This window comes from Cupressus sempervirens, chromosome 4, assembly GCF_028749045.1.
Source record: "Cupressus sempervirens isolate cs-2001-9-10 chromosome 4, ASM2874904v1, whole genome shotgun sequence".
NCBI classification, from domain to species: Eukaryota; Viridiplantae; Streptophyta; class Pinopsida; order Cupressales; family Cupressaceae; genus Cupressus; species Cupressus sempervirens.
In genome coordinates, this window is record NC_143121.1 from 215,938,417 (window position 1) to 215,953,554 (window position 15,138).

The 15,138-nt window shown below is 35.6% G+C and overlaps 1 protein-coding gene across 1 annotated transcript in view; it reads right to left on the reverse strand.

Moving 5' to 3' along the window:
* The window catches only part of LOC149560763 (uncharacterized), a 196,802-nt gene that overhangs the window by 157,495 nt on the left and 24,169 nt on the right, over positions 1–15,138 (reverse strand). The window contains exon 2 of the mRNA XM_089827680.1: positions 4,403–4,621. Coding sequence (XP_089683806.1) covers positions 4,403–4,621 — 219 coding nt within the window. The remainder of the gene's footprint in view (positions 1–4,402; positions 4,622–15,138) is intronic.

The window sequence follows — 15,138 nt, forward strand, 5'->3', positions numbered from 1 at the left end:
ACTAATTCACCTCCTCCCTGTTAGTAACTTAGTAGGTCTTGATTATTTCCAACAAGATCATCATCCTTTGATTCACTAGATATGGGTGCTCTTCGATCAAATGTTGGCATATCATTTTCTAGCCCAAAACCTAGGCCAATCATGTCTCGAGTATCATGACATTGAATATGACACAAAGGTTCAACTAGAGCTTTTTTACTAGGTAAGGACCCATGGCAGTGATAGCCCATGTTTGCAAGAAATTTATAGCTTTTTCCATATCATTTAGGAGAAATGGAAGTAGTCACTATGATTTCCTCTTCAACTTCCTCTTCCTTATAGATCCACTCTATAATTGCTTTTTCTTCTTTCTTTTCTTCCAATGGAATGGAGGATAGCACAAAAGTGCCAAAAAGAGTCATGGCAGAAGAAAAAGGCTTCTTTTTGGTAGATGATTTCCCATAAGACTGAGGAGAAACCGATAGAGTAGCAATAAAGTCTAGAGTGTACTCACCCATTCCAAGGCTCATCATTTTCAATTTATTTTCACACTCTGCAAAGGATTTTGTTGGCTCATGAGAAGAGTAATTATGTGGAACTAGTCTTTTGGTAGTAGATAATGTATTGATAGACATGGAGTTGTCATTGGGGACAACTATCTTAGTACCATTGAAGGGGAACTTGATGCACTAATGCTACATAGAGGTTACTTCTTGCATGTGATGAATCCATGGTCATCCCAATAACAAATTGTACGTAATTGGTATATCTAGGAGTTGGAAAATGACATCCTTCTCAACTAAACCAACTTTGATTGGAAGTGGGATTAGAACTTTGGAAGGTCTTTCAACCTCATCATAGGCTTTTACAATAATTTTGCACCTAGGGTTGATGGAAAATTCTAACATGTCCAACTATTGGATCACAATAAATGAAATAATGTTCAACCCTCCACCATTTTTTATCAAGACTCAGAGAATGTGAGCATGGAAGATTTGGACTTCAACATGAAGAGCAAGGTTGTGGGGATGACTGGGAGCTCGGTAATCCTCTTTGGAAAAAGTGAGGTAGTAAGGTGAAGAAATATAGTTCACCATAGCTTGCAATATTTCCACATCAATATCAGTGGGAATATTAGCAGAATGTAGAGCCTTTTCAAGGATATCCTTGTGAAAAGGGGATGACTCTAATAACTCAAAAATGGAAATTTGAGCTGGTGTACATTGTAGTTGACTAACAAGGTCATAGTTGGAGATCCTAGAAGTAGTTGGTTGTTTAGAAGATGAAGTATTCTTAGGATCATGAGCAATTTTTAGGACAACCTTAGATTGCCCCCTAGTGACGGTGTTAAGTGGTTCACTCTAGGAAGAGGAAGATCCTACCACTTAGAGTAACACCTTAGGTCTACTATCATTTTGATGTTGAGGAACATTGTGACTTTTTAGGACAACTTTGGGTCTTTTAGTCTCAGGTTGGTTGTCATCATTAGAGCTTTCCATGCATAAATACTCAACAGGCTCAAGCATGCCTATAACATTGTTTGTCTTAGCATAAGCATAGCTGATCTTGGCATCATGATTCTTTTTAGTAGCTTTGGAGGCTTCACCTTTTTGGTATTCTAGTAAGGGTTGTTTACAATATTTATTGTTGACATTTTTGATGAGGCCATCTATGACAACTTTACCAACCTTAATGATGTCTTGAATTACGTCTTTGAGCTTGAAATAGTTTTCAATGTTGTGACCCTTACTTCTATGATAACTACAAATGTAATCCTCTCTCCACCAAGAAGGTTTAATGGGTGGGTCATAAGCTTAGGAATTATCTGGTTAAGTAACGAGCTTGTTTGCAATTAAGGTTTTTGAGACTACTTTATAAGGCTCAACCATTGGTGTATAAACACAGCATAGACAACATTAGAAAGGTCAAATGTAGGTTCCTTGGTCTTAGGAGTGTCTAGTACTTTGTCATTGATGACATACTTGTTATTCCAAGGTTTTCCTTTGTCTTTACCATTTCCATTATTATTTTTGTCTTTGTTTATAACACTACCATCCTTTTTGATAGAAACATCCTCAATGTGATATGCACTTTCAACCATGGCATTTAAGGATGTGAATAACTATTTTCTTAGATCAAAGTATAACTCAAGTACAAGCATATTAATGAAAATTTCAAAATTTTCAGCCTCAAGAACTTGTCAAGGATACAAAGAGTATAACATTGTTGAAGGTATGTTGAAAAAATTTCTCCTAGTTTTTGTTTGATGTTGCATAAGTCTAGCACAATCATAAGGTGTTGAATATTGTAGGAATATTGCTAGATAAAGAATTGTAAAAACTCATCAAATGTTTTAAGAGGGGGACTCAATTTTGTGAACCATTCCATGGCTTTCCCTCTTAGACTTCTAGGAAACAAGTGCATAAGAAAGCTATCTTCATACATAAAATCCATGCTAATAGCATAAAAATGCCTCACATGATCATGAGGGTCACCATTTCCATAGTATTTTTCATACTTAGGAACCTCTATATCCTTAGGAAATGGTAGCATGTATGGACTCCTATCAAATGGAAGAGCACATATTGATTCAAAAAATGAAGTTTTAGGTGGCTCTTTTGAATTTTGCAATTGTGCAAATTGTTCCCTTAGTTCTTGTAATTGTTCCCTTAAGATTTCATCCTTGGTGGGCTCTTGTTTGTGGCTTATGTGTTCAACATCAAAACCTTGAGGGAGTTCCCATCCCCTTGCTGCCATGTATTGGAAGTATTGGTCTTCATTTTCCTCTAAGGCTCTAAGCATCATTTTTTGAGAAAACTCATCTTGTTGGAATTTTATAACATCTTCACTAGTTACTTCTTCATCCCTTTCATGATGGGATTGTCTATGTGGTGAAGGGCATGTGCCTGTGGTAACTCTAGAGTCCTTCGAGGCATGTTTTTTCCATAATTTCCATCAAAAGGATTTTGAGAACTGGTTCATCTATGCCCTTCCTGGCATGCATGATTCTTAGTTTCAACTCATTGATTTTATTTCTCCATAGCATATATTGTTTCCAATATCTTTTTATTTTCATGCGCTTGTTCTTCTAATCAGCATCGAACCTCATCAGGGTGCACCATAATAATCAAATTTTTTTCTCTCTTGGGTGTCTCAAAGGGTGTACCAAATGGGCTTTCAAATCTGTAAAGAAGTTCATGTCGAATGTTGGCTATTTGTGTTTGGGTAGATTTAGGCTCTTCTACACAAGGTTGTTTTCTAGGGTGCCTAGGTGGTGTCTCCAATTGCTTGAAAACAAAATGGGTATAATTATCATTACTAGCTTGATGTCTAGCACTGATTGGCATGTAAGGATTAATCTTTTCTTAATAGGACAAGAAAAATATGTCAGATTTGAAGCTCTTAAAATTAAGATTATTCACTTGTCAAAGTATAATAGATGGCTTCTCAAACAGTGCTCAAGAACTTATAACACTAATAAAGCAAGTAAGAAGCACAGTAGAAATTAGCTAGTATAGAATGGTATTTTGACAAGTGATTCATCAATGACATCTAATAGACTAAACCCATCTTTTCAACTTTAGACAACACCTAACATACGTATGCATGACTAGGAACAAGAAGGACTTTAAGTATCAAGACCCTAGATCAAAAAAATTAGAAAACAAGCCCTATTTTGATAGTAGATAATCTCATATCTTACTTTCTCGAAAACTAGGTGATAGTAGGATAGGATAATATTTTGTATGACATAGTTTACTATTAGAGTAAATAATTAATTATTTATTATTTATTCTATTGCTTAAGCTTACTTAGGTCATGCATTTATTTAATATTTAATATTTAATGCATGTTGTGGTTAGTTGGTGACAACACGGGAGTTTGTTCCCTTCTAGTTGTCACACTTATCTTCTACCACCTTCCAGCTTGTTCTACAAGCTTCCATGAGCTCTTTATATTCGGGCTCTCTCTCATTGTATTTTCACAACAATATCACATCATTTCTTATTGTAAATATATTTCTTCTTGTGTTTGCACATATTGTCTCTCATGTCCATTTAGGGTTTTCCCTTGCTCCATGCTCCTCCCCTTTCTTGGCTTCTCTTTGACAGGTATCAGAGCCTTCCTACTGTAGCTTCATTGAAGAAATTTTGAAGTCATGATTTGGAGTCACAAACCCTAGATGTTTATGCAATTTTTCTTCAAATTGGGGGATCAGCAAATTTTTGGAGCACTTTAGGCCAAAACAGACATCACCATTGGATTCGGAAGGCCGTTTGCAGTCAGGATTCATATAAAACTTTTCAATTTTGGAGACAGAGCTCAGGGAGGCAAAAAAATTTTGTTGCAGGTCATTCCCGTACGGATCGTACGGATTTCTGAGCGAAAAATTTATAAAAAAAAGGTTTTCGGCATGCTCCACCGGGCGGCCACCGCCGCACCACCCAACGGCTGCCGCCACGCAGCTCGTCGATCGCTGCCACCGCCAGCGCCGCCGCTGAGCCGCTGCGGCTTGGCGCCGCCCGAGGGCCACTACAGCCACCTCCGCCGGTGGTTTTTTCATCCGCCGCCTCCGATTCCGGCCGCTCTGCCCATCCTCCACTTGTGTCCCCATCAGCAACCCGCGTCAGCGCCGTGTCAGCTTGTTAGGACAACGTCACAGGTCGCGTCAGCAGCTGTGGGGGTGACACGTGGCCTGGGTGCCATGTGGCACTTTGCCACGTGGACCCTGCAACGTCACCCGCCACATCATCCTCTGCCACGTGGCCATCTTTTTTGCTGCGACGGGCCAGTGGCCGTCAAATTTGAACCCTGATTTTTCTGACGTCAGCATGATGTCATCTCTACATCAGCATCCTTGCTTGCACCTCTCTTAGGGTCATTTTGGACCTACCTTCGGTTTTTTGGCCATAACTTTTGCATACGGAGGTATTTTTCTGATCCGAAAGAAGTGTCGGAAAGCTGGTTCTAAGACGGAGACATTGGTGCAAGTATTTTTTGGTTTTGATTCATTTTTATTGCCCATTTTTTCTGTTGAAGTCCAAAGTCCTATTTTTGACTCCGGCATGAATATCTTTTGCATCCCATGTCTATTTTTTGAAAACTTTATATTTCGGGAAAGCTGGTTCTGTGTACTTTTCAGAAAAGTAGTCCTTTTTCTTTTTTTTTGGCCTCTTCTCTTTCTATCATAGTTTTGGCTTTTTTGCTCTATGGTGGTTATTTTGAGTGTTTTAGGCCCAAGGATCGTTTTCCTGGCATGGTTTGCTTTCTTTTCGGCTATACTTTCTTTTGGTTCAGCTCTTTTTCAGTTCTGATCATTATAGCTATCATTTTGAAGCACTTTCTATTTCGCACTGAGATAAACTGTCACTTTTGCATTATGGGAGTCATGAATGTTGTTTTGAGTCAGTTGTACTTGCACTATTTCATAAAGCACCATGGGGGGGATCTTTGTTTTCTGTTTTAGGCATTCTCCCTTTGTCAAGTGAGTGTCCCTTCCACGAAATTAGCCCCATGCAGAGTCAGTTAGATCGTGTCTTTATCGGTGTCTGTACCTCTTTCCCTCTCTCCTCGTTCTTGGTTCGTTTGCAGGAGATTTTGGCCCACTTTCTCAGTTACCTGTCATCACACCCCGTCTACATTAAGGGGGGGTTATGTTGTTGTTCTAATGCATCCATGGTTCGATGGTTCGATAGTGTGAACTATGTATTCAGTGGTTGATCCTATTTACAAGGCGATTGCAATGGCTGGCTACCTATGCATTTCGGTGAGATGGATCATCTACCATATAGACATGCTCAGTTCGTGCCTTCTTCTTCCATGGAGGTTCTTCAGATTAGTAGTTTGGCAGATTTTGTGGCTTCTTCCTGCTTCAGTGATGCTGCTTCTACATGATCACTTCTTGTTCCTATTTTAGGGGACAATTTCCCTAGTTGGAGACTTCTTCTGTTCTTCACTAGGTTCTTACCTCTTTTTGGGGGAGGGTTTTTCCCACGTGGTTTTCTCTCTTTCCTCACTTACAGAGGTTTCATTCTTCTTGCATTGTACATGGGTACCTAACATGGCCTCGTTGCCGGGACCCATTATGCATTCATCTTAGCTTTGTGAGCTTAAGGCATTTCCCTAAGTTGCACTTAAGGGGGGGTGTTAGAGTAAATAATTATTTATTTATTATTTATTTTATTGCTTAAGCTTACTTAGGTCATGCATTTATTTGATATTTAATATTTAATGCATGTTGTGGTTAGTTGGTGACAACACGGGAGTTTGTTCCCTTCTAGTTGTCACACTTATCTTCTACCACCTTCCAGCTTGTTCTACAAGCTTCCATGAGCTCTTTATATTCGAGCTCTCTCTCATTGTATTTTCACAACAATATCACATCATTTCTTATTGTAAATATATTTCTTCTTGTGTTTACACATATTGTCTCTCATGTCCGTTTAGGGTTTTCCCTTGCTCCATGCTCCTCCCCTTTCTTGGCTTCTCTTTGACAGGTTTTGCATGCAGGTGATCTAGGGCGTCTTCGGAGTTGGCTTTCCTCAACTCCAACATTTACAACATATGTGTGATACTTTTCTTTTGGGAGACAGTTCACACAAGGAGAGGTGATAGATCTCAATATACAGGGATGCTATACCTAATAATAGACGTAGGACACAATTTTTGAAAAATAATGTCTCGTGATATTTCTCCAAAATAGGTGATAAAGTGCCAATTTTTGTGCAAAAAGACTAGTTTTGACTCAAAAGTTTGTGTTCCAATTCAACAACTAGGAATTCTTTAGATTAATGAGTGTGAGATTTTAGTTCTTGTTGAGTAGCAGAAAGGTTTGCAAACAGTAAGGGACTTTAACATGTCTTTCCAACATGCATTCGTGATATCAGAATAGCCTTACTACCAATGTTACTAAGATGTTTGATTTGTAAGAACATCAAAACTAGTTAATACATTCAAGAACAATAGCCAAGCAATCTACCTTAGAGTCATGGTTTATTACTCAAAAAATTTACCCATGCTTGATGCTCCTTCACCTCACACCAAGTGGTTTCCCATTAGAGATATTGGCTTTGTCATGGAAGTGCCATAAGCATGAGCAAGAGAACACATATGGTGAATGTAAAATCTTGGGGTGATCTGATTAGTCCACTAGGATCAATCCTTGCACCAAGAAGATGAATAGAAAAATAGGGTAGTTACTAACTTAGGGTGTTTTGAAAGGGCTTTCATTCATAGTGTTCCTCTTGCACCCAATTAAGGGACACCCCACCTTGTGATGGGAAATAGACCTCTTGGCCATAAGAGCACCTTAAGCGTTCTTTCCTAGTGATCTCCTCATGGTCGCAAGCCCAGAAGCCATCACACTAGGCAAAGACAAATACCACATCTACTAAGGTTTTGCATCCTTGATAGCCTTGAGTTTATATTGGGTTGGAAGAGCCAGGTATTCTTCTTTTCCCCACTTGGGTCATTCCTCTCAAGTTGTCTGAGAGCAGGCCCTCTAAAGGATCTAACTAAACAAGAAGTGGATCAACTTTTGAAAGTCAAGATTTATGATTCACCACAAGGGTGAAGAGTATACTCTCCTATTCCAATAGTTTCTCCCAAACAAACCAAGAAATTTCAATTATCTCCTTTCTTTCAAAATTCCAAGGTAAGTCAAGATTTCTAATTCACCACAAGGGTGAAGAGCATACTCTCCTATCACCAAAGAATTTCAATTATAAGTTTTATGTGCCTATGAAATTAAAGCAACCAATAGATAACACATATGAAATAAAAGAAAAGACAAGAAAATTTGGGTTTTTATGCATTGGGCAGCCCTGCAAACAAACGTTAGTAGCCCTTGTGCATTTGAAGCTTTGACATGCATTCTTTTAAGGCAATTTATGTTTCAAGATAATACCCTACAATCACAACCATTAGCCCCAAAAGTTAGCTTCAAAACAATATAGAATCTGTAAATGAACCTCTGTAAGCAGCTAAAGAACTATAAAAACCAGTAAGTAGTAAGCAAAAATTGGAAAACTGACAAAAACCCCTTAAACAACAAGAAAATTCCAATCAAGCAACAGTTTTCACTGGAAGACTATCGTTTGATACTTGTTAGTATACTCGTAGGACTGAATTTTCTTGTGTGATATTTCTTCTTGAATCAAGCAACAAAACTTACTATACCGAGGTGATAATTTGTATCATACCAGTGTACTATTTCCAAAAAAAGTATTGCCCAACAGTTTTGAGAACTTTCATATGAAACTAGAAAAATGTTGCCCAAAACCTACAACTAAGAAAAAAGAAACTGGTAGATAGAATGCCAAAAATTGAAAATGCAGCAAAGAGAGGAGAAAAACTAAGATGTTCTGCCCCACGGTAGACACCAAGAATGTACACTAAGAAAGTGTCCCACTCTAAACCATTCTATCCAAGTGATTCCATTAGTTCAGAATGCTTGGATGTCAGCTTAGAGCTCCCTATTCATTAAGTGCAAGAGAGTACATTTCAAGTACAAGGGCTCTCAGCTGAGCCTTATCAATAATCTTCTTGCTAGTAAATCATGCAATGGGAGGTTCCAAAGATGAGATGCAAGAATGAAAATCTCCACAAGGAGTTCCTAAAGGATACAATGTAAGTAAGAAGACTAAGCTAGAATGAGAATGCAAAATGTAACTATGCTAAGCAATATGAAAGTGTTACAAATCCTAACTATTATGCTATGTGACCTAGATTATAGAAAATGAAGCTAAGCTATCATGCAACTAATGCTAACATGCCATATGATCATAAGCTAAATATGATGAAATGAGAATGAAGACAAGAAGTGGAAGTTCTCCTCAAAGCTCCAAAGAAACCTGTCAAAACACATGTAGAATAACAATATTCAAATGATGATGGATCCTTTAAGAGAGAGAGAGAGAGAGATTTCTTTGTTTTAAAGTCATATGGATGGTAGAGATCAAGATGAAGATGATGGATGATCAATGGTTGAATTTGAAAAGATGAGTGATCCATGTGCACACAAAGGTCAACCAATATAATATAAGTTAACTTCCCACATAAGAAAAAAGTCTCAAAGCCTTTTCTTTTAATTTGCAAAAATAGAAAAATGACTTTATGTGTGCACTTTAAGTGGGTTATAAGAATGGGGTATTTTATTTAATTAAAAGGGGACATGATCTGTTAATAATATAATGAACTTAGGATAGCATAATAAAACTAAAGGTTCTAATAAATTAATTGATTATTAGTAATTTGGTCTAAGTAAAATATTAATTAAATTAGCTAAAATGCTAAGGAAAGGGCTAATAGTCTATATGAACATTTTTAGGTGATTACACTATACACTAACTCTTGGCTAGGTGATTAGGTTTTGGGAAGGGTTTGCTATGCGTTTTCCTAATTAGAAGAAGGTCTAAATGTTTCTAATGATTCATATTCTTTGTTCCTAGTCATGTCGAATGCAAGATTCATGTTGAGAAATAGTTCTTTATGAAAGCATTTCTTCATGTCTGAAAGTTTCTAACTTTATGGCTAAAGGTTTATATCTAAAATAAAGATACATTTAAAGAGATCATAGACATATACAAAGAAAATGTAGAAGAGAACACTAAAGAATGAAGGTGAAGATTGATATACAGATCATGGGAAGAAACCAAAAAGAAAGATTAGTTCAATTCAATATAGAATGAACATTCAGAAATGCAGAAATGGAAAAGAATACGATCAAAGTGGGAAAGGCTAAAATTGACAAGTCTAACAAGAGAAATAATACATTTCATTGGTCAGTTGAAAATTTAAAGTCTTACATGTTAGTTGGGCCCCCTTTTTTAATGTAAGACCATGCATGTTCCTAGACATCAGATCTTGAAGGATCAATACACACTTCCCCACTTTCTCAAAGTGCTCGAGAAATAAACAATACAAGAAAGCAACAATGAGACATGTGTGTAGTGGGCCATCACTTTTCACCAAACATAGTCAGAATCTAGTCATGATGCATCACTAAGTAGGAAAAATCAATGACAGATCCTTCAGGTAATAAAGTACCGCCACATGTATGTCATGATATGTAAAGCTGAAAATTGGACCCACAATGCAAAATAAAACAAAAGGTTGACATATTTTATTCTAATCATCTGATCTTGTTTGATCTACGGTGCATTTTTCTCACTTTTTGAAGTTGTGCAAACTTTAGACAATGCGGGAAAGTGACAATTCATCATGTGGAATGGTGGACCCACTAATGAATTTATAAAGGAAAGATATAATTTTTTAATCTTGATTGTCGATTTGAGATCAACGATTGGAATTCAAATTTATGATGACTTTTGGAATATGAAATGCATGGGTTTTGTGTGAAATAGTAGAAAATAAAGAAACAATGGTTTTCTACATGATTTTATAATATTGTAAGAAGCCAAATGATCATTGAGTATTTCAAAAGAACTATGGATCCTGAATCACTTATGGAGAAGATGTCACATGTTCATATGACTGAATATTTTCACATTTATTCTCTTTTATATTATGATTGTTTCTCTACCAAAATTAGAAAAAGATAATAGAAAACTATAAATGTAATCTCATTTGACATTACAAAGCTTAGAAAACTTCAGGGTGAATGGTTCTATAATTCTACTTATAGTATTTTATTTTCATGTTTTATGGTCCATGCACTAGGTAGTTTTACACTTAGAGATGAAAGACAATTGTGTATGATCCTATAAATAATTAGATGGATTCCACTTCATTATGATATTTGTAGTTCAATAATTTCATTTGTTGTTCCATATATAGTTTTATTTCTTCTTGTGATAGTTTCATACATGTTAGATAATTCATTGGGGATTAAAGAATAATGTATGTGAATCTATTTGTTACTTGTTGAATTTCAGTTAGCTCTAATAGATCAAGCAATTCAACTTGCCTTCACATGTGAATTCCTTTCTTTCCTACTTCTACATTTATATGAGTAGCATGCATTTAGAATAAAATTGAAAAACATCAAGATAATCTACCATAATCATTCCATTGAGTGTGATAAGTTATTCATATCCATCTTGCCTAAATTGTTTGTGCCTACAAATAATTTGGTTATCCTTTACTACTCTCAGGTTAAGAGATTATAATGTGGAGATTTTTCATCTCAATAAAACATATTCATTGCATATCATTGCAAATCATAAGGAGCCATACCTAATAAATTTAGAGAGAAATATACACTAGCCCATTTGTTGGTAAATATCCTTTTGTTTCTCCAAAGATTGGGCATCAAAGAGTCAAGATTACCAAATCTAATAGGGGAACAAACTGTTAACCAATAGCTTTTGATGAATCTACTTGGGATAATTCAAATGAAATTTTTGAAGAATTTCCATTCAAAATCAATTTCTCTCTCTCTCTCTCTCTCTCTCTCTCTCTCTCTCTCTCTCTCTATATATATATATATATATATATATATATATATATATATATATTTGAGTTGCAAGAAAGGACTTGTGGTATTCAAGTGTTTTCCATAAGAACTTGATACCAATTTACAGCCTCAACCTACCAAAGAAATGGGACGAATTCAAAGTTGAATATTAGTGAGGAAAATTCAAAAAACACCATTTATTTGAACATTTCATACACTCTCAATTCCAAATATACTAGGAGTGCCAAGGAAAAAGGAAACATTAACCCAATATACAAAGAACTTAAGAAGGCTAACTTTCCTATCCTAGAAGACCTTTGTAGAAGAGGAAGAACACATGTAATGGAATCTGTAACCAAAAAACTTCAAGATACTCTATTGTTTGCAATTGTTCCTCCAAATAGAATGAAGAGAAGTCAATCTTTTGCTCCTTCTATTGTGAGAAATTCCATTCCTTCTACTTGTGATGCTTCATTATTGATCAGTGCAACACTTCCCCTCTTTGTTAATTTGAAATAAATCAAATCATTGTACCAACAGTTATGGAACAAACATGGATAAATTCTATTGGTTTCTTTCCCTTAGGGCTAATAATGATCTTCCAAGAGCATCAAGAAAGAACTTTCCAAGATTCAATGGAGATGACTCTACTTTTGTAGAAAAGAACTTGAGCACTTTCCACAAGGCATGCGGTGTAGTAAATCCTCAACATGAGGATGTAGCAATCAAAAATTTTATTGACACATTGGTGAACAACATTGTAGATTGGTTTCAAGATCTACCTATAGGATGTATTACAAATTGGAATACCAAGAAACAAAGGTTTGAAGGAATATAGAAAAGCACAAAAGATGCAGAGTTGGTAGTAAGACAAGTTAGAGATCACTATGTAGTTAAGAATTCAAGATTTAACAACTACCATAATAAGGTGAGGAATGAAATTGAGGGTTTTGATGCCTTCTCAATTACATTAGTACCCAGAGATTTCAATAAAAGAGTTGATTCCTTAGCAGTCTCTACATCATTGCTTTTATCTCAACTTGATTTCAAAGATCAAAATTATAAGGTAGAAGTTCTCTTTAGACCTAATGTACCTGATAATGAAGACTCATGGCAAGTATTTGAGGATGATAAAAAAAATAGTCAAATTCGTTGGAGGGTAAGATCATTTTGAATGTTTGTATTTTTAAGGAATAACTAATGAAAAAGGTGATGATTTAGTGGTAGGAGATACAAGAAAGACAAGATCTGATGTGATTTAGTTGAAAGGTAACAAGATTCCATCTCATTTAATCTCTCTAGAAAAAATTTTTGATAGGCATGATGCATACATAAAGGAAGAAAGAGATAAGAAGGGAAAGACCTACGGTGAATATGATGGAATTAACATAGGAACAAAGGTTAGCCCAAAGATGATAAATGTAGGAAAATGTTGCACACCTGAGGAAAGAGTAGAGATCAAGAAATTACTTGTTGAATTTCAATATGTATTTTCTTGTATTTATGAGGACTTGAATAATTTCATGAGTAGTAAGTTTAAGCATGAAATCCCTCCTAATCTAGAAGCAATGTCATTCAGGAAGAAACAAAGAAACTATAATCCTATAGTTGAAGGAGAAATCTTTAAGGAGATTGACAAAATGCTATAGCCTAGGATTATATACCCTATTCACCATTTCATTTGTGTTGCTAATATTGTGCTAGTTAGGAAGAAGAATGGAGAAATAAGGATTTGTGTAGATTTCATATATCTAAACCAAGACTCACTTAAATATAATTTTGCTCTCCCTAATATGGACCATATTTTACAAACTATTGCAGGATCAGAAATGATGTCCATGTTAGATGGATTTTTAGGATATAATAAAATTTAGGTAAATGAAGTAGATCAATTCAAGACTACATTTACCACACCATGGGGTACATTTGCATACAATACAATACCTTTTGGCTTAATCAATGTAGGAGTGACTTTTTAGCATGGAATGAATTTGGCTTTTGAATGTTTGAAAGATAGAATTATTGTCATAAATCTTGTTGATCTGACAACTTTTTCCAAAAAAGAGAAAAGATCATATCAAAGATCTAGAAAGGTGTTACAGAGATTCAAAGAGCATTGTATTTCTCTAAATCCAGAGAAGTCGATATTTTATGTGACAGAAGGCAAGCTACTTGGTCATATTGTATCCCAAGAAGGAGTAAAGATTGACCTAGATAGGTTAAAGTTATTCAACAATTAAGCTTTCCATTGAGAAAAATTGCAGTGAAATCTTTCAAAATCCAAGTAAACTTCTTGAGAAGATTTGTACCTAATTTCTCTAAGATAGGTAAATGTATATTTGATATGATGAAAGGCAATAAAACTTTCAAATGGAGTGATGTTGGAAAAAAGGCTTTTGAACATATCAAGGATGTCATTGTGAAAGAAATTGTGCTTCTCCATCTTGACTATACTAAAGAATTCATCATTTTCTATTATGCCTTAGAACATACTATGTCAGCTATATTGATCGAAGAAAATAAAGAGAAAATGCAGGCCCCAATTGCTTTCATGAGTATACCCTTGAAGAATCAAGAATTGAGGTATTCACAAATGGAACAACATGCATATGCAATGGTGAGAGCCCTTAAGAAATTTAGATTTTATGTATTACATTCTCATTTAGTAATATATGTGCCAGGTCCTATAGTAAAAAGTATTCTGGCACAACAAGAAGTTATTTGTAATAATAGAGGACTGCAAATAGAAAAGGTCCAAGAATATGATATAGAAATTAAGCCAACTAAAATTGTAAGAGGGAATGCACTTTGTAAAGCCTTAGTAGAGGATCAGAAATGCAAGGAAGAAGATACTTCAAAGGTTCTCATGGTAAGTCTTAAAGATCCCTAGTTCTCAAACATTTCCTATTTTTTCACATATGGTGACTGCCCTAAGGGACTGACTGATAAACAGAGGGATCTCAAAACAAAATCCTTGAAATATGGTATTCATGATTATGTCATATATAAAAGAGCCATTGATGGAACATTTCTAAGATGTGTAGATAAAGATAAGTAGATAAAGTTTTTGACATCTTTTGCATGTGGAGGACATTTCTCTAGCATTGTCACTGCATTCAAACTTTTGAGACAATATTATTACTGGCTTGGTATGTTTAAAGATGCATATAAATGGGTTACTAATTGTGAAAAAATGCAAAATGTTTACTAGCAAACCTCAGCTTGATGCCTTACCTCTTAGGTCAGTAGTAATTGAAGCTTCTTTCCATCAATGGGGTTTAGATTTTGTAGGCCCAATTAATCCTACCTCTAGTCAAGGACATTCATAGATGCTCACTTCCACAAATTATTTCAGAAAATGGGTAGAGGCAATGCCAATGAAGAAGACTTCCTCACAAGTGGTATGTGAATCTATCAAAGAACATATTCTAGTTAGGTTTAGAGTCCATATGAAGCTAGTAATGGATAATGCATCTTACTTTTCCTCCTTAGAGATCACTGAATTTTTTTATGATCATGGTACTCAAGTTGGGCATTCTTCTAATTATTTCCCTCAAGGAAATGGGAAAACTGAATCTAGTAATAAAAAATATGATTATTATTTTGAAGAAATTGGTCTCAGACAATCAGAAAGGTTGGCATAAGAAAAATCATGATGCTTTATGCGTTGATGGGACCACACCTAAAGGGATATTTGGGGTCTCACCTTTTCAATTGGTATATGGAGTAGAAGTTAATTTTCC